Source organism: Pristiophorus japonicus, chromosome 22 (genome assembly GCF_044704955.1).
Source record: "Pristiophorus japonicus isolate sPriJap1 chromosome 22, sPriJap1.hap1, whole genome shotgun sequence".
Classification (NCBI taxonomy): domain Eukaryota; kingdom Metazoa; phylum Chordata; class Chondrichthyes; family Pristiophoridae; genus Pristiophorus; species Pristiophorus japonicus.
Window position 1 is genome coordinate 19,497,099 of NC_091998.1, and position 26,019 is coordinate 19,523,117.

The 26,019-nt window shown below is 42.1% G+C and overlaps 1 protein-coding gene across 4 annotated transcripts in view; it reads right to left on the reverse strand.

The window, feature by feature from the left end:
• The window catches only part of adam8a (ADAM metallopeptidase domain 8a), a 53,060-nt gene extending 27,459 nt beyond the window's left edge, over positions 1-25,601 (reverse strand). For 3 of the 4 annotated variants that reach the window (XM_070865729.1, XM_070865728.1, XM_070865731.1), the window contains exons 1-12: positions 25,513-25,601; positions 24,777-24,886; positions 18,461-18,537; positions 12,182-12,260; positions 12,007-12,083; positions 9,886-10,069; positions 9,680-9,745; positions 8,730-8,801; positions 7,167-7,336; positions 5,642-5,723; positions 4,612-4,763; positions 2,278-2,455 (exon numbers count right to left, since the gene is read on the reverse strand). In XM_070865729.1, coding sequence (XP_070721830.1) covers positions 2,278-2,455; positions 4,612-4,763; positions 5,642-5,723; positions 7,167-7,336; positions 8,730-8,801; positions 9,680-9,745; positions 9,886-10,069; positions 12,007-12,083; positions 12,182-12,260; positions 18,461-18,537; positions 24,777-24,886; positions 25,513-25,564 — 1,299 coding nt within the window. In that variant the 5' untranslated portion in view covers positions 25,565-25,601. The remainder of the gene's footprint in view (positions 1-2,277; positions 2,456-4,611; positions 4,764-5,641; positions 5,724-7,166; positions 7,337-8,729; positions 8,802-9,679; positions 9,746-9,885; positions 10,070-12,006; positions 12,084-12,181; positions 12,261-18,460; positions 18,538-24,776; positions 24,887-25,512) is intronic. The other variant, XM_070865732.1, reaches the window with a different exon arrangement.
• Between the last annotated feature and the right edge of the window lie 418 nt (positions 25,602-26,019).

The following is a 26,019-nucleotide window of genomic DNA, read 5'->3' on the forward strand; positions in this document are numbered from 1 at the left end:
GAAGTCTCCTTACTAGGAGCACCCATTCTGAAAAGGATGTGACTGCTGCCAACGAAATGAAGTAATTATGCAATTCCAGTGCTTTATTTTGTTCTCATCGGAATCCCCACAGATTGGCAAGAACGGCGAGGGTGGAAATTTCAGGTATTGCGAGGTCTGTGATGTGGCTTGAAAGTGATATTCGGATGTTGTCAGAGTTGTATTGTACTCTCACCGAGTGTGTTTATTGCCATCAGGTCCTCTGTCTGTTCTGGTTTGAACACGCTGTGGGTGAACAGAATGCAGGTGCAGGATGTTAGAATTTCTCTCTCTCTCAGGCAGTCCCCCAGAGTCGAGGGCGACTTGCTTCCATACTGATATGAGTTCTAAGGTGCCCGACATTCCAGGTCCTGAACTTCATTTTAAAGGGTGGAAGATGCCTGTGCGTGATTTCTTTTAATGTGGGGGTGGCAGTTGCACACCAGCCACCATACAGGCTTGACAAAGCAAGGTCTTGGTCCAATGGCAAAAGGGATTTAATCAGCTGGGAAAAGGATCATTGAGAAAGAGAGTAGAGTCAGTGCGAAGAGAGAGTAGAGACAGTGCAGAGAGATAGAGTGGAGCATGAGACAAAGAGACTGGGGAGGAAAACGAGAGGGAGGGTGGAGAAGGAATGCGAGGAGAGAGAGTGGCAGCGGTGCATTTAATTCATCAGAATGAACTGCTAGAACTTCCAGTACATGTAACGGAGAAGTGTGAGGTGATATTACGATGTTGTCAGATTGAGGGAGTTTTATTGTACACTCGCCGAGTGTGCTTATCGCTATCAGCTCCTCGGTCTGCTGTGGTGAATGGCACTTTTCATATTTGGGACCTGATATTTATGCAGAATGCTTCTGTGCAGCTTCCAGCTCATTGCCAGCAGTCACTCTTCTGAAAATTAGCTCCTTATTCTGTCAGTATCCTACTGATTTCTCCATCCACAGTAACTCGTACAAGGCAATGGGATGTTCAGTCGATAACAATGATCTGGAGATGTCAAAGGGTTAATAGGTGGTTGGGGGGGCTGGGGGGGGGGGGGGTGCGGAAGAGAAAATGAGCTCCAAGATAAACAGCAGGTAACCACCTTCATTAAGGAGTTGGTTGTTTTGCATTTGAATTGAATTGTATGTCATAAATTTCAAACTGAAAATTAATCTGACACCAACAATAATTCATTACAATGTTAAATAAAAAGAAGCACAGCAGCTGCCGATTAATTCTTCCAATCTGTCAAGTAATAGAAAAGAACTTGTAGGAAACTGCTTGCAGCTACAGGCACTGGTATTGGGCTAGTATTTAAATTCTTGTTAAACATTGCTGCTGGGAGCTATGCAGTTTACGGCAAACTGACAAAACGAAAGAGCACGCTTGGTGGTCAGGGTGAATTTGAAACTTCTTGGCTCATATTCCCGGACATGTCTTTTCTGTCCTCAAGTGTACCACAGTTTGTTTTCAAACTGCACCACCACCTCCACACCCGCTGCACACACACAAGCATAATGCAATCTACTGTATTTCTGACGAGTTCTGATAAGAGTTCTGATGAAGAATCATCGACCCGAAACATTAACTCTGCTTTTCTCTCCACATATGCTGCCTGACCCGCTGAGATTTCCAGCATTTTCTGGGTTTTTTTCCAGATTCCAGCATCCGCAGTATTGATTTTGTGTTGTACTGCTGTACTTGATGTTGCGTCTTATTAACTATGAAGTACAGTAATATCGAGTTGAGAGCACGGTTCAGTATCCTGCCCTGAAACTGGCAACGAAGTGGTGACTTAGTCTGACTCACTGTCTGATTTCAATTCCCTTTGAGAAATAGCTCTCACAGCCAAGATCAGAAGCTTGCCCTGGGAGGCAATGCATGTATAAACTGATGTCCCAACACTATGATACAAGGCACCAAGTTGGAAAAAAGAAAGAAAGACTTGCATTTATATAGCACCTTTCACGACCACCAGATGTCTCAAAGCGCTTTACAGCCAGTGAAGTACTTTGAGTGTAGCCACTGGTGTAATGTAGGAAACGCGGCAGCCAATTTGTGCACAGCAAGCTCCCACAAACAGCAATTAGATATGACCAGATAATCTGTTTTTGTTACATACTGCACCAGTAGGCTGCTGTGCCCTTTAGGTTGTGAAAGTTTTGTTGATAGAAAGGTTAACTTAACCCATTTAAAAAAAAACTGTGTGGATACTTTTACACTATTTTGCTATGACAAGTAAATTTCCAGGTAAATAAAGGAATTCCATATTACCTCAACAGTGCCACAATCGCACTCCTCTCCACGCTCCAGAAACTGATTCCCACAAGCTGGATTTCCATACAGTTCATCTGCTCTGGGGCTGTTCAACAGACAGGTCGTCATTCCTGATGCCAAGAACTTCCGCAGCTCTTGGTGACTGCAGCTGCTAAAGCTTTTCGGAAACACAATTCTCCAAACAAAGAAAGACAAGAGCAGCAAATAAGATTTTGGGGCACGATTCACATGAATGTTTGTAAAAGTAGAATTAAAATGAAATGTCTGATTATTACTAAACCAGAACATTCAACATTGAGTGCGGCAATGCGAAAAGAGAGACGAGAGTCATGCCACTTCAGTATCACCCAAAGTGCAAATTAACAAAAGGAAAAAAAAAGTAAACTGTAATGTTGTGCTAACTTATATATATTACAGCAGAGCCTTTCTCCAAAGTGTGTTAGAAACAGAAATTTACAGTGCAGAAGGCGGCCATTTCAGCCCATCGTGTCCACACCGGCCGACAAAGAGCCACATGGCACTTGGTCAGCAGCCCTAAAGGTTACATATAAACCTATGAACAATGACGGAAAGGCAAAGAGCACCCAGTCCAACCAGGCCTCTTCACACAACTGCGACACCCCTAATACTGAAACATTCTACAATCCACCCCAACCGGAGTCATGTGATCTCCTGGGAGAGGCAAAAACCAGATTAAAAACCCAGGCCAATTTAGGGAGAAAGAATCTGGGAAAATTCCTCTCCGACCCATCCAGGCGATCGAAACTAGGCTAGGAGATCACGCTGGCTGTATTCTATTCCCTGTAGTAGTTACCATTATATCTGCACCGTCCAACAAAAGGTCATCCAGTCTAATCTCAATTACCAGCTCTAGGTCCGTAACCCTGCAGGTTACGGCACTTTAAGTGCCCATCCAACCATCTCTTAAAAGTGGTGAGGGTTTCTGCATCCACCACTCTTCCAGGCAACGAGTTCCAGATCCCCACAACCCTCTGCGTAAAGACGCCTCCCTCAAATCTCCTTTAAACCTTCCACGAACCACCTTAAAACTGTGCCCCCTCATTATAGACCCCTCCACCAATGGAAATAGACCCTTACTATTCACTATGTCCAGGCCCCTCTATATTTTGTACACCTCAATGAGGTCTCCTCTCAACCTCCTCTGTTCCAATGAGAACATACCCAGCCTATCCAATCTGTCCTCATAACTAAGATTCTCCATTCCAGGCAGCATCCTAGTAAATTTCCTCTGCACTCTCTCGAGTGCAATCATGTTCTTCCTATAATACGGCGACTAGAACTGCACGCAATACCCCAGCTGTGGCCTAACCAAAGTATTATACAATTTAAGCATAACCTCCCGGCTCTTATATTTTATGCCTCGGCCAATAAAGGTAAGCATTCCGTATGCCTTCTTAACCACCTTATCCACCTGGCCTGCTACTTTCAGGGATCTGTGGACAAGCACTCCAAGGTCCCTTTGTTCATCTACACTATTAAGTGGCCTACCATTTAATGGGTATACCCTTTCATTATTAGCCCTCCTTATTAGCATCATCTCACACTTCTCTGAATTAAATTCCATTTGCCACTGCTCTGTCCACCTGACCAGTAGATTGATATCCTCCTGCAGCCCATGACTTTCTTCATTATCAACCATACAGCCAATTTTAATCATACGCCCTATATTCAAATCTAAATCGTTGATATATACCACAAAAAGCAAGGGATCCAATACTGAGCCCTGCGGAACCCCACTGGAAACATCCTTCCAGTGACAAAAACATCAATCAATCATTATCCTTTGCTTCCTACCTCCAAGCCAATTTTGGATCCAACTTGCCGCTTTGCCTTGTATCCCATGGACTTTAACCTTCATGACTAGTCTACCATGTGTTATTGCTGTTAATTGGTGCAGTGTAATACCAATCAAATGCCAATGTAGTTGGGGCTTTCTTATTAATTTATTTCCCCCTCAGAAAACTAAAACAATTTAAATTCAGCCAATATGGTGAAAAAATATCATCCTCGATAAGTTAGAATTTGAAAAGCAGTTAAATGTCATTCTTTACTGTGGAACATCAACATGCTATTAACCAGTGCACAGGTTGAGGTATTTTGTGCATTATATTGGTGGAAACAGCTACACAAGAGTGTGCTATTTAACAGCACAAAACTGTCCAAACATTTTACTTTTTCATTAAACAGAAGAATTAAAAACTTGAAACCAAACTTAGGTATTTCCTCCCAATATCGAGTGGCACAACATCACATTGACAGTTCAGTAACGGGTTCCCTCTTTTGGCTTGTTACAGACCACTCTATTCTTACCCTGTTTTCTCCGCCATGACACAGCCACCATTGTTCTTTGATGCGTCGCAGTCACAATATGTATCGTGATCTTCATCGTGGGACATGCCCAAATTGTGACCCATCTCATGTGCAATCGTTGATGCCAATCCTATTGGGTTCCTGTTGTGGTCCTGAATACAATTAATAGAATATAATTGATAAATTATTACCATCACCATCAAAGGTCAAAGTAATGAGATTTGATTAAGGACACAAGTATTACAGCACTGAATAACTTGTGTTACAAAAATACATTACCACAAAACAGCTACCGAAAATGCAGTCATAGCTGAAACAGTTTGACTCCCAAAGAATTACATTAGAATTTACAGCACAGAAACAGGCCATTCGGCCCAATTGATCAATGTCAGTGTTTGTGCACCACATGAACCTACTCCCACCCTACTTCATCTAACTCTACTTCTATTTCTTTTTCCCTCGCATATTTATCTAGCTTCCCCTTAAAAGCATCCTTGCTATTCGTCTCAACCACTCCCTGTGGTACAAGTTCCACATTCTCTCCACTCTCTGGGTAAAGAGGGTTTGTCCAGAAATCCTTATTGAATTTATTAGTGACTAGCTTAGATTTAATTTTTGACTCCCCCACAAGAGCGATTTATAGAATCCCCATTGGAAAATCATGCAGTCTACTGCTAGGGCTGTCTGTCACTTAATCCCACTTAAGTGAGTTTCGCTGTTTAAAAAAAAAATTGGGCTACTTGAGAACAATGAGGATGTGAGGATTCCATTTAATGAAGAGTAAAAAACTGACATCTTCTATCTCAGCCAATTTGAAATGTGCTTCATGCTGGCTGCCAGCACCAGTAACAACACAACTCTTGCACATATTGAAAGCAGCAGACTTGATGTTTTTAGAAATATTTTTATTTAAAAAGTTACAAAGGGGTTTGGTTATTCCATAAGTTATGTTCTTAAATGAAGATTTGGGGAAAGGGGGACTTTCATTCTATCAAATTGTACCAGGTACCATGAAGCATGTCTAACGAACCTCATTCACTCCACCAGACTGATAGGAGCACATTGCAGATTTGGTTGCCAGTCCAACAGTTGTTCCTTCAAAACTTAATCCACTGAAAAGATAGATATTTAATGTTAGCAATAAGATTTTATTTGCAAATATTAAGTACATTGTGATAAAGACTGTTCATATTATGAGATCGTACAAAGAAAATCATATTCTCAAACCCCTGGAGAATAATGGAATGAACTGCTAGTTCAACACTACCGTAACCAAAGCCACAAAAACCCTTCATTACTCACCAAGATTGAAAACCTGAGGTTGTTTATACTAATCAATATGTCATTTTGGGCAACTATTTTATAATCTGTTCTTGGGCTGTGGGTAAAATTGGAAAGGGCGCATTCATTGCCCATCCCTGGTTGCCCTTTCTCCTTGACTGTTGCAGTCCTTGTGGTGATGTTACTCCCACAATGGTGTTAGTAAAGGAATTCCGGAATATTAGCTAGCGATGATGAAGGGAGGATAATACATATCCAAGTCACGACGCTGTCCTTCTAGAAGGGGAGAAAGATGCTGTTGAAGTTAACTTGATGAGTTGCTGCACTATATTCTGTAGATCAAACGTGAAGGAGGGGGTGCATAGTGAACCTGATGACAGGGGTGCCAGTCAAATGAACTGTCATGTCCTGGATAGTGTCAAGATTCTTGAAAAGTTATGGCGACTGCACCCACCTAGGCAAATGGTGAGCATTCCATCGCACTCTTGACTTCAGCCTTGTTGATAGTGGATGGGCTTTGAAGGATCAGGAGGTGGACCATTTGTTGCAGAGTATCCAGCTTCTATCCTGCTTTGTAGTCTTGGTCTTGATATGGCTGATCAAGTTGAACCTCTGGTCAGTGGTGGCCTCTAAAAGATTGATGGGGGAAGGGACTTGGTGATGGCGGCTCCTTTGAAGATTGTGGGGAGATGACTGAGTTTTCTTTGTTCGAGCTGGTAATTACTGGCACCAATATGGAATGAATGTTAGTCTAACTTGTCAGCCCAAGCCTGGATGTTATCCTCGTCCTGCTATAGGTTGGTATCTTGCTGCCTCATTAAGAGGAGTAGGGAATTGAGCTGAACACGGTGTCAATACATGCTGGCTTTGCCAGCAACGCACACATCCCAGGAACAAATTTTTTTTTAAATCATCAGTGAACAGCCCCACTCCTGACATTATGTCGGAGGGGGTCATTGATGAAGCAATTGAAGATGGTTGGACCGAGAACACTTTTCCAATCCCATAGAAAATTATACAGCTAAGGTATGAACAAGCATCTATTACCTGAATAGTTACACTTTTGATTCCTTTAAGTCACATGGAATAATAGATCTAAAAAGACCATCAATTTTGGAAGAATCTCAGTGCAATCCCTTCTATAAAACCTGAGCCAATTTTTAAGAGCAGACCAACTATTAACATTTCCAATGCGCACAGTAAACCACATATTTAAAAGGTATCACATGAATGACCACATCCTTCCGAGTTTGGTGTTCTCTACAGGTACGTACGTGACAAACTGTGCGTTGTCGTGCTTCTTCTTTAATAGCAGCTCCACTCCACGCCATTTGAGGAAGTTATCTAGTGTGATATCGGGATTTGAGCTGACAGCAATTTTGTTTGAACGGGTCCATACTTCTAACCCTACCAATGCTACACGGATATTTAATGATCTGTACAGCTACAGAAAAGGAGTGAAAGACAAAATCAGAACAATGCACTGCAATACACAAGAGGCCATCCAATTTACTGAGTCAATATTTGTTAGAAGTATTATAAATAAAATTAAAACTACCCTCTAATATATTTTTGTTGTGTGGAATTCATAAAGTCGTCAAAGGGTTAAATTTCATTAATTTCACACATGAAACATGCTTCTTCCTTGTCCAACAAAGGACCTCAACCTCCTCAAGAAGAGTCTATATTACCACTGCGTTCTTCTCTTTTCCTAGACTGGTTATTGCATATACTGGTTATTGCATATACTGGTGGCCCTTCTGAGTAAGGCTACCCAATTTAGATTTGAGTTGTAACCACTTTGAAATTGTCTAAATGTGTTTCACATAAAACCCTGCTGCTGATGGGTGAGCTTGGGGGGTGGGGGGAGGGGGCTGGGAGGAAGCTCTCCTGCTCCCATCAACACACAAGGATTGCTCCCAGAGGCTGTGCCCGCCTTGCTGCATGTACCGGGAATCCCAAGCCCCAGGACGCCCCAGCAGTTAAACCTGTACAGCAGGTTATAGCGGCCTTATGACTGCCCACCCGCCTGAGTAAAAGGTGAAAGTGGGCAGGTTGGGGGCGGGTTTATGTTTTTTTTTTAAACTTTCGCCAATGGGAACAGTTTCTCCCTATCTGCTCTGTCTAGAACCCTCATGATTTTGAACATCTCTATCAAATCTTCTCTTAAATTTCTCTGCTCCAAGGAGAACAACCCCAGCTTCTCCCGTCTAGCCACGTACCTGAAGACTTTCATCCCTGAAACCATTCTTGTAAATCTTTTCTGTACTCTCTCTAAGGCCTTCACATCCTTCCTAAAGTGCGGATCCAGAATTGAACACAATACTCCAGTTGAGGCCGAACCAGTATTTTATAAAGGTTCATCATAACTTCCTTGCTTTTGTACTCTATGCTTCTATGAAGCCCAGGATCCCGTATGCTTTTTTAACCGCTTTCTCAACCTGCCCTGCCACCGTCGACGATTTGTACACAAATACCCCCCTTTAAGATTGTACCCTTTAGTTTATATTGCCTTTCCTCGTTCTTCCTCCCAAAATGTATAATTTATGAGTGACTGATTCTATTATCTGCCTTTTTGTGAAAACAGTTAGCATATTTGACTGGTTGATATCAACCCATTTCCTTTTACCCCCCTTTGTTTTGAACAGGATCCTCTCTAAAAAAGGAGTTCCAGTGAAGGGTCCCACCCCAAACAGTAACCTATCTTCCTCTTTCAGACGCTGATCGATGCTGCACATTTCCAGTATTTCCTATTCTCATTCAGATTTCCACCATTTGCGAGGTTTTTTCCTCCTTTATTTAGCTTCCCCCACCAAAGAAAACAAAACAAATATTACCTTGTCCACATGGTTCGCTATTTCCATCATACGTCGTCGTATTGTTGGAAAGTGTCTGTTGAATTTTTGGTACTGAAATGAAAAAAATGTCCAAATGACCTTGATAGATAAAACCCAAAGCTTTCGAGAGGTTGTTGCATAAATCTGCCTATGAAAGAAAAACTCTCGCTAGGTTCCCCTGACACAAAATCACTACATTGATATATTGAGCAATGTTCATCCTCGTTTTGATTATGTTTCCCCCTCACTGATTAGTTTAAACATTTACTGACATGCGTCCGATGTGTCTGCGCCCTCACGAACTCGGATGGAGTCTGCGAGCCCTTACAGCAACATGATCTCCATACGGAGGAGAAACAGGAAAAGTGAAACCCAATTTAAAGAGGGAGTTTCATTTATTACAATTATACTAACATTATAGTGCAACAAGAATTTTCCAAATACAGGACAATAGGAAAACAATCAATGCTGGGACTCAAACTGATTACATGTGCTTCAGAGGCTTGTAATATTACATGATGTTACTAAGTTGTCTTCAGCATGGATTGATAGATTTTTTTAAAAAAGACTTGCATTTCTATCGCACCTTTCATGACCACCGGATGTCCTAAAGTGCTTTACAGCCAATGAAGTACTTTTTGAAGTGTAGTCACTGTAGGAAACTAAAGCTTAATTTTACAACTAAATGCTATATTACACTGTAAAGCCCACTGCTGAATATTAACTGTTCATGAACCACAACTTGATCAGTAGAAATATAATAATGCAACATGAAAAACTGCTTAAAAACAATAATTTTTCTGCCGGAATGGCTATTGGAAATGTATCTGTTCTTTGAAATCAGATGCTGGAATTCTTAGCTGTGGCAAGTTAAAAAAATTCAAGGCAACTTGTAAAACGTAAGTAGCTTTAAAAAATACATCCTCATTTAATTTTAAGAGTAGCTTTACCTCAGCATTGTCAACAACTAAGAAAAGTTCCACATATCGGGTGCTTTGTGAAACCTGTGCAGATCTCTGAAAGGGGAGAAATAGACAATTTGAATGCAGTTATTAACATGAAAAGTAAACATTAACATTTCATCATTTATCCCGATGTTTTGCTTGCAGTTATAAAAGTATCACAAACATGCATTTGGTTCAAAGGAGAGGCGTACCCTGCCAGGAGGTTGGTAAAGTGCTGCTATTTTGGGTCCATTGTCATAAAGTGTCAAGTTACGTGTGCTGCACGATCCACGTTTAACTCTCAGGTGCTCCTGTCTGTACAGTGCATGTTCTCCAGCGGGAGCTCCTTCCAGGGGTTCAATTAAATAGACATTACTCCCAGCCATGAGAATCCCCCTACAGAACAATACAAGGCAACATTAGCAAACACAATGGCGATAGCGCTTTATAAAGGATGGCTACATTTTATAGAAGTTAAAGGGGAGGGTCTGTCTAAGAGGAATACTTGTTATTCAAAGTACTCCCCTTATAACAAAAAGGAAAGTACAGATTTAATTTGGTGTTTTTCTGGCATGGAGATGCTTGATCTTCCTCCCCGAAAGACACTCTGGTAATGTCAATTCTGGAATGGCACCATTGCAAATAGGGAGAAAAAGAAAAGACTTGCATTTATATAGCGTCTTTCACAACCACCAGATGTCTCAAAGTGCTTTACAGACAATGAAGTATTTTTGAAGTGCAGTCACTGTTGTAGTGTAGGAAAGGGGAGATTTAATAGCGGTGTTGAAAAGTATGAGGGATTTTGATGGAGTAAATAAAGAAAAACTGTTTCCACTGGCAACCGGGTCGATAATCAGGAGGACACAGATTTAAAATAATTGGCAAAAGAATCAGAGGGGAGATGAGGAGAATTAATTTTTATGCAGTAAATGATGATGATCTGGAATGCGCTGCCAGAAAGGGCGGTGGTAGCACTTTCAAAAGGGAATTGGGGATATACTTGAAAAGGAAACATTTGCAGGACTATGGGGAATGAGCAGGAGAGCAGGACTAATGGATAGCTCTTTCAAGTGCACATAGGCACAATGGGCTAAATGTCCTTCTTCAGTACTGTACAATTCTATGAATTTTTTTTTTTCTGTGAAGAGAGCAAAGTATTGGAATAAAAGTACTTCTCTAAGACTGTCCTTCCTGTTTGAGCTTGAAACACTAGAATTTGGAATGGCCTTGAGAAAGACACCTGATGGAAGTGATATCTGGTGCATCATACTTCAATTTGAAAATAACATTGTACTCCATGTCAAACAGGCATTGCTTGTTTAAAACAATTTTCAGGTTCCCCTCATCCAACTACACTGAAGACTAGCTTAATGCAAGATCATTTGGAAGTATTCCTCAGCATAGCTTTTAGCACTGCAGCATTGGGTTTACTATTACAGATAGTTTAAACTCAAATGAATTGTCGCTCTTATTTTTTGTGGTACTGCTAAATTATTTCAATATTTCTTGCACTGCCTTTCTCGGGCAGTTTTATTGTTCGATCTGCAGTGTTGTGAATGAATACTTCTTTCAGACTATTTCTATTGTTGACTGTAGAACGGTTTTGGCAAATCTCCACAAATTGGCAGCCATTTCTTTGTGTCAAATGTACTGTACCTTGCACAGACTGGTCCATTACTCCCGTGTTTTAATCCGTACACTATTGGTCTTTGGGAAAGTCATGAAAGTCAGAGGCTGTTATATTACACCATTTCCCAATGTTTAAAAAAAAATTAAGCCACTTTATACTTTAAAAGACTTGGATTTATATAGCGCCTTTCATGACCACCGGGCGTCTCAAAGCACATTATAGCCAATGAAGTACTTTTGGAGTGTAGTCATTGTTGTAATGTAGGAAACATGTCAGCCAACTTGCGCACAGCAAGCTCCCACAAACAGCAATGTGATAATAACCAGATAATCTGTTTTTGTTATGTTGATTGAGGGACAAATATTGGCCAGGAGGCTTTCCTACCCACAGAATATGCTCACAGTATAGCTGCACAGATTGTTGTGGTCTTAATTAAATTCAGCTACCACTGTTGGAAGTGGGTCTCGTTGGTCTTGGCCTGCCTGCGAGATGGAGTATCTTTTTGGTAGGATCTCTCCATCTCGAGACAGGGAACGCTGTCGTACCTCACTTACTCAAGTGGGCCGGTGCCTCAACTTCCAGCAATGAAGGAAATCATGGATGTGCCGAAAAAGATTGCTGGTGTCAAATGGGTTCTTGGCCAGAAAATGTGGCAAAATAATTAACAATAAAAAGATAGCTTAAAGGGAGTACTATTATATACCTGAGTCCAGCGCAGGTGCTCACACTGACAGAAGAACCACTGATGCCTTCAATAACACCATGATAATGACAATGATCCTGTGATAAATCACACAGTTACAAATTAGAGTATCGACCAAATAATAAAGTGTAAAAACATTTTAATGAAACCAATTGTTTGTTGTTAAGAGAAATACCTCAAATTGTGGGGTTTCTATCACTTCAGTTCCATTTTCCAAGTAATGGATTTCAGAATAATTCTTGACCAGTAGACCCCTGATAAAACACAGAGTAAAACAATTGGAACTAGATGAAGGAATTTCAATAAGAGTTTCAGAGATGGGACTGCTGTATATAATCCAGCATCCTTACCATTTTGAAATTAAGCCTCATTTGCATTGACTTCTACTCAAACTCATTCTGCAGCACTCCTTGCCTCCTCCAGCTTGGAATCGCCCAATCACTAGCTCTTAATTTATCATATCTTCCCCCCAGTAGTTTGAAGCATAGTGATATCCTGCAATATGGGCATTGGTCCTTCACTTGGGTTTCTTCATTTTAATCTAAAACTAAATGCAATCAATCTACTTAACAGACCCCAGTACATAATGCTGAAGAGGTAAATGGTCTTTGATTAAAAATTTAAAAGGCATCATTCATTCACCATCAGAATATGAATGGAAATGTGCTGGGAATTGTACGCTCACTGTAAATTGCTGGCCATCTGATCTGGTCAAAAAATTAGTAAAATGTGACTTGGAAATGCATTCAGTTTGAGTTGTTTAGCAGTGGTGTCTAAAGATTACTCATTTATGAGAAGGGCCTGTAGAATTTACATTGTAGACTTAAGCAAACACCTTCATGGGTATCTGTCTGCAGGAGAGATCGTATTCTTATTTTTTGGGATATTAGTACAAGAATGGTTAATACACTTGGATTGGATAACACTCCTTCCACTATAATTTTAATGAAGGTCTTAATGCATTTAAAATAAAAGAGAAAAGGCCATATAAATACATTAAATGTTTGTATGCCAATATTGCCAACAGTAATTCTTAGGCTTATATTTTCTCATTACAATAGCTTGGATTTATATAGTGCCTTTAATCTAAAAAATGTTCTAAGTTGCTTCACAGAAGTGTAAAGGGGGGGGGGGTCGGGCGGTGGAGAGTGGGAAATGAACTTTGAGCTAAAGAAGGAGAAGAGGTGATCAAAAGCTTGGTCAAAGAAATGGGTTTTAAGCAGGGTCTTAAAAAGGAGGATAGGGAGGTGGAGAGGCTTAGGGAATTCCAGAGTATGAAGCCCAGGCAGCTGAAGGCACGGCCACCAATGGTGGGGTGAAGGGAGCGAAAAGTGGCCAGAGTCAGGAATGGAGAGTTTGGAGGGGGGTACTGAAGGAGATAGGGAGCAATGGTGCCATGGAGTGAATTATAAATATGGGGACTGGAGGACCAGGGGTCAATGTAGGTCGGGAAGGACTGGGGCGATGGTAAAGGGGGGCTTGATACGGGCAGTTTAGATGAGCTGAGGATGGGAGGCTTCTGCAGCAGATGGGTTGAGGTAGGGTTGGAGGCGAGCAGTGCTACGGAGATAGAATTAGGCGGTCTCATTGATGGAGAGGCTATGGAGTTGAAAACTCAGCTGAGGTTATGAACAGTCTGGTTCAACCAGAGACGCTGGCCAGGATGGAGCCTGCAATGATGGTATGGAATTTCTGGCGGCGGCCAAAGATGATGGCTTTGGTCTTCCCAATGTTTCGCTGGAGAAAACCACGTGTCATCCAAGTCCGAATGTCGGACAAGTAGTCTGACGACAGAGTCAGTGGAGGGGTGGAGAGGTAGAACAGGGAGTCAACTGTTTACATGTGTGCCCCATTCTCTCAGTGGTCCCCTCCATGCTTAGCGACCTCAGTCTCTCCTCTGCATAGGTTTGTCTCCTTCCTTTTCTCTACAATTCTCTGAATATTTCCAATCAGAGTCTGTGCCTGTGTGTTTTGTGGGTCTCTCCTGTTCTGAAAGACTCTCAGTGTTATTATCTCAATCTTCTGCAGTCATTGCTCTGCATGTCTCTTAACCACTCTGAACCCTACTCTTTCCCTGAAATTATATTGTGGGATATAAGCACTTAATGTAGTCATCTTACATTCCTCTTTCTCCGTTATTTTAGCAGAGGTGTGAAATCTGTTTAAAGCAAATAAGTTAATGCTTCTGCTGAGGTAGCCTCTGAGCCCCGAACTTACTTGCAGAATCAATCAGATTAGTTCACTACCACATTTCCTGTTTGACTAAACTGCCTTCCTCTGAAAAACAAATTACCCCACCCAAGAGTATTGACCTGCATTATTGTGCCCTTCCCACATTTAAAACGTAGGTACTTTTTGAGATAAGCCTAAAAATATTTATTCTGAAAAATAGGTCACAAATCTCTCTTTAAAAATAAGGCATTCGTATAAAAGTTAAAATGATCAGCATTATCCTTTCCTCGTGGACCATTCTCCCTGGATGTCTTCACACTCCAGTTCTACAAGGAACTAGTCTACAACTTCTTTGTATCCATCCACTGCAACAGACTTTAATTTAGACTGTGTGTGTGCGCTGGGCCCATGCAGCAAAGCCTGGTCTCCAATCACCTTGGGTCCCCTTGCCATTGGACCAATCTGTATTTAAGGAAGCATATACTTGCTTTGGAGATTGTTGAGAGAAGGTTCACTAGGTTGATTCCGGAGATGAAGGGGATGACTTATGAAGATAGGTTGAGTAGGTTGGGTCTATACTCATTGGAGTTCAGAAGAATGAGAGGTGATCTTATCGAAACATATAAAGATAATGAGGGGGCTCGACAAGGTGGATGCAGAGAGGATATTTCCACTCATAGGGGAAACTAAAACTAGGGGATATGGGGCCTAAATTTGCCCAGGAGTTGCTCCGTTTTTTTTGGAGCAACTTGATTTTTCTGGAGTATCTTAAAAATCCCCATTCTGCACATTTAATTTGCGCCAGTGTAAGTGAGTTAGTTAGGATTTTTTTTTAGTTTAGTTTTTTTTCTCCAAAAGGGGGCGTTACCAGCCACCTACGCCTGTTTTGGCCATTTAACCCAGTGTGGACAACTAATAGTTGCTCCAAACTAACTTAGGCCAGTGTATGTGGCCACTTGTGGCCGCACAGAAAACCCTTGCGGAGAGTTAAGAAATCAGCGCAGGTAGCCAGGGATGGTGGGGGTGATTGGCAGGGAGGGAAGCGGAGAGGACCTTGCAAAGCACTAAACACCTTCACAATAATAGATCTTGTACTGTAACTTTTGCATAATTTATACATTCCACTATATAAAACTTCATAAAATATGCACTTTTTAATATCAATTATATCAGAAGACAAAGGGTTTCATAAAACCATTTATGAATCAAATATTTTGCTAGCAGGGCTATATTAATGCAAGTTGTTATCTTGTGTCATCACACCATCATGAGGTAGTGATCATGGGTGGTGCAATGATAAGAGTAATAAACTGGCCTTGTTGTCATCGGGTTAGGAAGTGGAAAATCAACCGGGGTTCCAGCTCCTGGTCGCAATCCATTGAGCCTGCTGGAACTATTCTCTGTGTAGAGGTCAGGTGAAAAGTGGAACAGGCTGTGATGTCCCTCGTGGTTACATAGCCTACCTTTCTCCGACATTCAAGGCTCGGGCTTACACATGAATGAACGATGGTCACTTGCGCAAGGTACCTGAAGGTGCCCATGCAGTTACTCCCCAATAAGGCACCCATGCAGTTACTCCCCAATAAGGCACCCATGGGTGCTGATGGAATGTTCCCAACAGGGTATCTACGGGCATCCATGCAGTTGTTCATTAAGAATTGGTGAGATTTTTTAAAAATTGACCTAAGTCATGATTCCTACCAAAACAAAAGCCACGACCAGATATTTGCTGGTATTGAGAGACCAACCTAAGGAAAGTTCTCTCTGGTCATTCTCACCTCTTAACAGCCAGTTGCATTGTGCCATTGACAGCGACTTTTTCTAAATCATTTAAAAGAAACTCTCCTCCTTCCCTCCCACCACTCCCGATCAAAACTCTTCCCCCCCCCCCCCAATCAAAAGTCTCCCCGCACCAACCTGTTTCTTGTAGCCCTTAGCGCAGGAAGGCAGCGGCCGGCCTGTGCGGCAGGCCACTCGGCCCGGAATAGGGGTGGGGACGCGTTGGGTCCCATGCTGCAGGCATGCATCATCATCGAAGGAGCTATTGCGCATGCGCGAACGCTCTACTGTGTATGCGGACAGCTGCCGGCACTCTTTTAGGCACAGGACCCTAGCTCCGTCCCCAATGGACTTGCCACGCCGCGCCAAGCCCCGGGAGAGTCGGCAGAGGGGCCAGAATACGGGGATATCTTTTCGGCACCGTTTTGAGCGCAGGAAGATGGCGCACCTTACGTAAGTGCGGCGAAAAAACCGGAAGGCGAAATTTGGGCCCTTGGTCTCAGAATAAGGCCGTCCATTTAAAACTGAGATGAGGAAGAATTTCTTCTCTCTGAGGGTTGTAAATCTATGGAATTCTCTGCCCCAGAGAGCTGTGGAGGCGGGTCATTGAATATATTTAAGGCGGAGATTGACAAATCTTTGAGCGATAAGGGAATCAAGGGTTATGGGAAGCAGGCAGGAAAGTGGAGCTGAGCCCATGATCAGATCAGCCATGATCTTATTAAATAGCGGATCAGGCTCGAGGGGCCAGGTGGCCTACTCCTGCTCCTATTTCTTTTGTTCTTATGTTAAGTTCTTAAGACCTTGCTCTGTCAAGTTCGTGTGGTAGCTAGTGTGCAATGACCATCCTACGTTAAAATAATTCATGCACAGGCATCTTCCATCCTCTAAAATAAGGTTCGGGATCTGGAACGTCAGGACAACCCCAACAGCGACACCCCACCCACCCGTCCCTCCAACCACCACCTGCCCCACTTGCGACAGAGACTGTAGGTCCCAGATTGGTTTCATCGGTCACCTTAGAACTTATTAGTGTAGAAGCAAGTCATCCTCGACTCCGGGGGACTGCCTAAGAAGATGATGGGCCTGAAATTCCTCTAGAGGTCTTCCCGTGGGCAAACTAAAGAAAAAAGGAAAAAAAGTGCGCACTTACCTGTTGCTGCTGTGCCCGCTTGAACTTCCAAGCCTGAGGCCTTCACTCCTACGCATCGGAGCCGTGCACATTGGGACATACGCAGGACTGGAGCTGTAGTCACATGGCTCTGGGCAGCCAATCAAGGTACAGTATTTTCTCATTCATAATAATGGGAACTCCGTAAGTTCTCATGAATGAGAACCCCTCTCCCCCCAACACACAAAAAGTCAATAAAAAATAGAAAAATACATGACATATTTAAGAATCATTTAAATTAAAGTTCATAAAAAATAATATTTTCCTGACTATTTTTTTTAAAAGATGCCTAAAAATAAACTTGCCATAGTGGGGAGGGTTTTTTAACAATAAAGTATGTTTTCATATGTGTTTATTTAATTTAATTTTAATGTTTTAATGTATTTTTAAACATTTGTGCCTGTAAAAGTAGGCTGTATGCCTATTTTCAGGAGCAAGATTTTAAAGGACATTTGCTGGGCAAGATATTCGTAAATATCGGAAATCTTGTCCTACAAGTATCCTCGCTCCCGATATGCGCGAGATCTGTCAAGCCAGAAACTTAACAGATCAGAAAAGCTGGTTTTCAGCACATGCGCATTGCACACTGAAAACCGGCTTTTCCGATGCCTTCCCGGGTCCATAAGAACTGCGTACGGACCTGGGGCATCGGAATTTCAGGCCCTATATCTATAACGAAGGCAACATTAATTCCATTCATACAACACATTCTTGTGTTAGAACAGTGGATTGCACTCACTGGTATATGCTTCCAGCATCAGAACTCTTACGCCACGCTGCCAGAACAGGAACGGGACTAGGTAATATTGAAATTCATTGTTATTTTTAAACTCTTTCTAAGTCGTTTCTTGTTTGCAACTAAATGGCCGCTCAATTAATCCACACCGCCTGACTGGTACAAGCAGAAAGACCAAGTGAAAAATGTATTTAAACTTTCTGCATTGTGGAACTCCAGCAGATGATGCCTCCCACAAAAATAAAGCAGTTGGGTCATGACTCACGACCAGCTCAATCCTGCAGTGAGATGACTTAGGTTTGTGGATTATTTAGTGCAGACCAACGTATGAACACTGGTGTGCACTCTCCAAGTTTTGCAGTTGTTTGAAACACGTGGCAACCAGCGTGATCCCCTCTCCCCGCGCCCCCTCCCCCAGCGGGATATGCCTCTATACAAACCAGAATTTCTGGCTTGCAAAGCAATGACACTGCCCCTTTAAAACCGCAACAAAATATGTGTCTTGATATAAAAAAAAACAAGCCTGATCTTGGAAAATAACTTGGAAAAGCAGCGCTGTACTGGGATGTTGTTAAAGGAGAAAGCCACAATCTTACCTATTCTTTTCAAGATGAACAAAGAATTCATTCCCTTCCAGATTTACAGAATAGGTGACTTTTTCTGGATAGATGATCTGCACAAATGGGAAAGAAAAATTCAAAAGATATTGTTCTTAGAAATCAAGACCACTTACTGTTGTGCAATTTGACACCACAATGGGGTAAGAATTTCTTTGCTGTAGCAACATCATGAATGTATTTGGAGAGACTGCCTCTATTCAATACTTCTAATGAAACTGTAAACAGTTTCCGAGAGAATGGCTATATCTAGCATAGAGAGAGATTTTATCTTTGCATGCTTATCAGAATTTTACACCATAAACCATCACTTGTTCCTCAGTAACCTGGAGCATTTATGCCACTGTGCAGTTTTTGCTTATTGTCTTTATATGGTTAAAGCTGAACCTAGCAATAACTTGGCTGAATTGTATTTATGAACTCATCAAACTGCTCTGCGACTAGCATCAGATGTGAAAGAACTGTACTGGTTATTTCAAAGAGCCTTGAAAATGCAGGAATACGAATTAACAGTTTTCAACATTTAACCCTTCCTCGCCCGCCTTCCAGCTTCTCGAGTCAGCTTGGCTCAGTGGTACCACTCTTATTTCAGAATTGGAAGCTCATGTGTTCAAGCCCCAATCTAGGAATTGAGCACATAAATCCAAGCTGATACTTAGCGCAGTACTGAGGGAGTGCTGCATTGTCAAAGGTGCCGTCTTTTGGATGATAAGCTGGGTTTTTTTCCATCCATTCTCAGGATGTGGGCGCCGCTGGCAAGGCTGGCATTTATTGCCCACCCCTAGTTACACGCAGTGGTTTGATATAACTGAGTGGCTTGCTTGGCCACTTCAGATGGCAGTCAAGAGTCAACCACGTTGGTGTGGGACAGGAGAGACATATAGGCCAGACCGGGTAAGGATGGTAGGCTTCTTTCCCTAAAACATAGAAAGATAGAAATTAGGTGCAGGAGCAGGCCATTCGGCCCTTCGAGCCTGCACCGCCATTCAATATCATGGCTGATCATTCAACCTCAGTACCCCTTTCCTGCTTTCTCTCCATATCCCTTGATCCCTTTGGCCGTAAGGGCCATATCTACCGCCCTTTTGAATAGATCTAACAAACTGGCCTCAACAACTTTCTGCGGTAGAGAATTCCACCGGTTAACCACTCTCTGAGTAAAGAAGTTTCTCCTCATCTCGGTCCTAAATGGCTTACCCCTTATTCTTAGACTGTGACCCCTGGGTTTGGAACTCCCCAGCAACGGGAACATTCTTCCTGCCTCTAACCTGTCCAATCCAGTCAGAATTTATGTTTCTATGAGATCCCCTCTCATTCTTCTAAACCCCAGTGGCTACAAGTCCAGTTGATCCAGTCTCTCCTCATGTCAGTCCTGCCATCCCGGGAATCAATCTGGTGAACCTTCGCTGTACTCCCTCAATAGCAAGAACGTCCTTCCTCAGATTAGCAGACCAAAACTGAACACAATATTCCAGGTTGCGCCTCACCAAGGCTCTGTACAACTGCAGTAAGACTTACCTGCTCCTACACTGAAATCCTTTAGCTATGAAGGCCAACATGCCATTTGCCTTTTTCACCACCTGCTGCACCTACATGCCAAACTTCAGTGATTGATGTACCATGACACCCAGGTCTTGTTGCACCTTCCCTTTTCCTAACTTGTCACCATTCAGATAATATTCTGTCTTTCTGTTTTTGCCACCAAAGTGGATAAGCTCACATTTATCCACATTATACTGCATCTGCCATGCATTTGCCCACTCACCTAACCTGTCTAAGTCACCCTGCAGCCTCTTAGCATCCTCCTCACAGCTCACACTGCCCCTAGCTTAGTGTCATCTGCAAACTTGGGAGATATTATATTCAATTCCTTCATCTAAATCATTGATGTATATTGTAAATAGGGTCCCAGCACTGAACCCTGCGGCACCTCACTGGTCACTGCCTGCCATTCTGAAAAGGACCCGTTTATTCCGACTTTCTGCTTCCTGTCTGCCAACCAGTTCTCTATCCACGCCAGTACATTACCCCCAATACCATGTGCTTTAATTTTGCACACTAATCTTTTGTGTGCAATCTTGTCAAAAGCCTTTTGAAAGTCCAAATACACCACATCTACTGGTTCTCCCTTGTCCACTCTACTAGTTACATCCTCAAAAAATTCTAGGAGATTTGTCAAGCATGATTTTCCTTTCATAAATCCATGCTGACTTGGACCGATCCTGTCACTGCTTTCTAAATGCGCTGCTATTACATCTTTAATGATTGATTCCAACATTTTCCTCACCACTGATGTCAGGCTAACCGGTCTACAATTCCCTGTTTTCTCTCTCCCTCCTTTTTTAAAAAGTGGTGTTACATTAACTAGTCCATAGGAACTGATCCAGAGTCAATAGACTGTTGGAAAATGATCACCAATGCATCCACTATTTCTAGGGCCACTTCCTTAAGTACTCTGGGATGCAGCCTATCAGGCCCTGGGGATTTATCGGCCTTCAATCCCATCAATTTCCCTAACATAATTTCCTGACCAATAAGGATTTCCTTCAGTTCCTCCTTTTCGCTAAAGGACATTAGTGAACCAATTGGGCTTTTACAACAATCCGGCAGTTTCATGGATTCAATTCACAAACTCAAATTCAGTTTTCTGCATTACTACTCAGATGAGATGTTAAACAGAAGCCCCATCTGACCTCTCAAGTGGATGTAAAAGATCCCACGGTACTATTTTGAGAAAGAGCAGGGGAGTTATCCCCGGTGTCCGGGAGCCCAATATTTATGCCTCAACCTACATCACTAAAACAGATTATCTGGTCATTTATCACATTGCTGTTTGTGGAACCTTGCTGTGCGCAAATTGGCTGCCGCGTTTCCTACATTACAACAGTGACTACACAAAAGTACTTCATTGACTGTAAAGCACTTTGAGATGTCCTTAGATCTTAAAAGGTGTTCTTTAAATGCAAGTCGTTCGTTTCTTTCTTTGAATAACTAGTTCACGCCTCTGGATTTACTCATCCAATAATATAACCGCTACACTCCGGTACCCTTCTGGTGGATATAAAAGATCCCATACAACAACTTGCATTTATATAGCACCAGAATTTTTTGAGGATGTAACTAGTAGAGTGGACAAGGGAGAACCAGTGGATGTGGTTTATTTGGACTTTCAAACGGCTTTTGACAACATTTCAGACAAGAGATTAGTGTGCAAAATTAAAGCACATGGTATTGGGGGTAATGTATTGACGTGGATAGAGAACTGGTTGGCAGACAGGAAGCAGAGAGTAGGAATAAACTGATCCTTTTCAGAATGGCAGGCAGTGACTAGTGGGTACCGCAAGGTTCAGTGCTGGGACCCCAGCTATTTACAATATACATTAATGATTTAGACGAAGGAATTGAATGTAATATCTCCAAGTTTGCAGCTGGCACTAAGCTGTGTGGCAGTGTGAGCTGTGAGGAGAATGCTAAGAGGCTGCAGGGTGACTTGGACAAGTTAAGTGAGTGGGCAAATGCATGGCAGATGCAGTATAATGTAGATAAATGTGAGGTTATCCACTTTGGTGACAAAAACAGGAAGACAGAATATTATATGAATGGTGACAGATTAGGAAAAGGGGAGGTGCAATGAGACCTGGGGGTCATGGTACATCAATCATTGAAAGTTGGCATGCAGGTACTGCAGGCGGTGAAGGCAGCAAATGGCATGTTGGCCTTCATAGCGAGAGGAATTGAGTATAGGAGCAGGGAGGTCTTACTGCAGTTGTACAGGGCCTTGGTGAGGCCACACTTTGAATATTGTATTCAGTTTTGGTCTCCTAATCTGAGGAAGGACTTTATTGCTATTGAGTAAGTGCAGCGAAGGTTCACCAGATTGATTCCTGGGATGGTAGAACTGACATATGAAGAAAGACTGGATCGACTAGGCTTATATGTTTCCAAGAGAGGGGATCTCATAGAAACATATAAAATTCTGACGGGATTGGACAGGTTAAATGCAGGAAGAATGTTCCCGATGTTGGGGAAGTCCAGAACCAGGGGTCACAGGACAAAGGGTAAGCCATTTAGAACCAAGATGAGGAGAAACTTCTTCACTCAGAGAATTGTGAAACTGTGGAATTCTCTACCACAGAAAGTTGTTGAGGCCAGTTCGTTAGATATATTCAAAAGGGAGTTAGATGTGGCCCTTACGGCTAAAGGGATCAAGGGGTATGGAGAGAAAGCAGGAATCGGGTACAAGTTGCATGATCAACCATGATCATATTGAATGGTGATGCACGCTCGAAGGGCCGAATGGCCTACTCCTGCACCTATTTTCTATGTTAATATAGGAAAATGTCACATGACACTATTTGAAGAGAAAGGGAATTCTCCCAGTATCTTGGCCAGCATTTACCCCTCAACCAACACCAGAACAGATGAATGTGTCATTCAGCTCCTTGCTGCTTGTGGGACCTTACTGTGCGCAAATTGGCTTGCAGATTCGATAAAAGATGGACGAAGGTGGTGAAGATGAAAATATACCCCATACCCTTCAGTTACTGACTCACCAGCCAATGGAAATAGTTCTTCTTCAGTTACTTCATTAAATCTTTATTAAGCTTTAGTAATCTTCACTTAACCTTCTGTGCTCCAGTGAAAAGAGTCCCAGTTTCTCCAGTCTCTTCTCATAAAGCTTCTGATCCCTGGTATCATCTTAGTGAATCTTTCCTGCATCTTCTCCATGGCCTTGAAATCTCTCCCAAAGTAGAGCACCCAAAACTGGACACAATATGCTAACCGATAATCTGTATAGGGTTAGCATTATCGCTCTGCTTTCCTACTCCATGCCCCTATTTCTAAAACCTGAGCTTCCAGTTGCTTTTTAAAAAAAAAAACTTTTGCAACAAGTCTTCCCACTTTTAAAGATTTGTGTCTCTGGACCCCTAAATCTCTCGGCTCCTCTTAAAGGTTTACAATATAATATATACGTCTTCGCTTTATACTTTCTCCAAAAATGGATCACTTCATATTTCTCTGTCTATCATCTCAATCTAATAACGTGTCTGCATTCTCCTGAAGATTTATATAGTCATCTTTACAGTAAATCACACTTCCTATTTGTGTAATTTGCAATCTTTGATATTGTGCACCCGATACCCAACTCCTGATCAATCTTATATATGGACAAAAATGATGGTCCCAACAGTGACCTCTGGGAGACACCACTGTTTACATCCCTCCAGACGAAAAAAAATATCCATTAATCTTTGTTCTGTGTCCTTTAACTAACATCCTATGATGGTGCCACACTCCTTTTAATAACGTGCTCTAAGTTCAAAATCGTGATCAAAAAGCCTCCTATGTTGTACTTTATCAAACTACAATATTTCCTATCAAATTTGTCAGACATGACTTGCCTTTTATAAATCTGCGATGGCTGTCCCAAGTTAACCCATGTCTTTCTAGGTGAGTATTATTTGATCCTGTATTATGGTCTCTTGAAGCTTGACCATTATGGAGGTTTGTCTGACTGCTCTATTCTTAGCTCGTTTATCCCTTTTTGAATGGAATCATTACACAGGCAACTTTATAGTCCTCTGGCAAAACTTTCATATCCAAGAGGCATTTGAAAAGTTGCGGTCCAAACCTCAGCTGTTTTCTCTCTGATTTTACCGAGAAAAGTGTAGGAAACTTTCTAGTTCAACATGAAGTATCAGAATTGCTTTTTATGTGGCCCTCGGAGTTCAATGGTAGACAACAATTGAGTGGCCTATGAAGAGAAGACGTTTGGATACATCTGGCCTAAAGAGTTGATTATCAGCAGTCAGTTCGACTGCATGAAGCATCACATCTGAACCTAATCCTGCCATCTAACAACTGCACGGATTATCAAATAGCAATTAGCAGTGGGAATCCGGACCAATTCCCCCCACACCACCAACAAACTCAGGACTTCGGAGGCCACTTGAATTGAGATGAGCCAACAGCACAGACTGCAAATCAAACCTGAGACCTTCTTAGTCTGATGGCTGAGCTACTCACCGTCTTAACCAGCTGCCCCATACTCTGAGATAACTGTGCCATGGATTTATGCCGGCCTCACTCACATACTCCTGTTGTTACTCCAGCCTGTACTTGCTCGGTAACTCTGTAGTTGCTCTAACCTAACTCACTTGTCTAAATAATTTTCTATTCTGTAGTCAATTACTTGTACAATTCACAGTTTCTTCTATTCCGACCATTCAGAAAAAAATCACACATTTCTATAAGCATGCTCTTAATGGTACGGGCTGTCAGATTATGTTCCCACCTCTGAAAGGGACAGGTCCCTTTTCCTCAGAATGGTGTCCACTAAACAAGGCTTCACTATTTCATATTTCTCTACATCAGGAAGTGGGTCAAACCAGGCAGAACGGCCAGCTGCAGAAACAAAAAGCAAGTCAGTGAGTTAGAAATAACCGCAAACTTTGTACAGGGTAATTGCAATTAAACGAATAACACTGCAGTATAATTGTCATAAAGTACAATCAAACAGAAGCAATGATGAAATAGAGTACATGTTATGATTTAGTCACAAAAAAAGTCACACATTTATCAACCATCAGTGTTCATTTAACATTTAAGATGTGTGCAGATGGTTCTAGTTGAGTAATTCCAATTTAGCCTGTGGATTTAAAACTGTAAAATTCTTTTTAAAAAAAACAAGCAACCATATATTTCCCAGTAACTTCTTTGACTTTTCCCTGTAGTTTGGAGCATTTTAAAACATATTCAACTGATGAGGCAACAGATATTTCAAAGACAGCAGACGGGTTTAATTAAGAATGGTAAAAAATTGTTTGGAAATTCGTTTTTCAATAACCTGCTCATTGTTTAAAATTCTAGTTTTTTTTAAATTAGGGGGACCAGCATTAGGGTAATCCCGGGATAAAAGAATGAAGTCAGAGATTGTTACCTCTCTCCCATCAACTAAATAGCAACGGTAAAACAAAAGTGAACTCTATTCATATTTAATTATTATGAATAATGCGAGAATTTAAGCTTACCATATGTTGTATTTACAATCAATAACAAAAATGGAACAGAAATCCAGTGCATTCTGCTCCAGAACAGGGTTTCTCCCGGCCGGACACACGCTCTGTATCCCTAGCCAGCATGCAGGGGTTGTTGAGTGGGGATCAGTACGTTTACTGGCACACTGACTGACTCACAGCCACAAACCCCGCCTGGCTGCTCCTGCCATTGGACAACGCCAGAACTCAAACGCCAATCAATGGAGAAGGACACCCGTTAGTCACAAAGTAGGTGGAGGGAGGTCAGTTAAACTGAGATATGGTGTGTGTGTGTGTGTGTGCGTGAGCCCTCCAAAAGACCCCTTCGCTGCTGCTCTTTTTGTAAGATTAAATCTCTGGCCTTCCTTTTACTCTGGTTAGTTGTATCGTTAATGCGTGGAAAAGATCGCGTTGCAAGCGAGCAATTAGCAAGCAAGCCACTGGGAAGGAGGTGAAGGCGATGCCAGGGGTACAGACTGGACCTGGAGGGTTGCAAGTCTG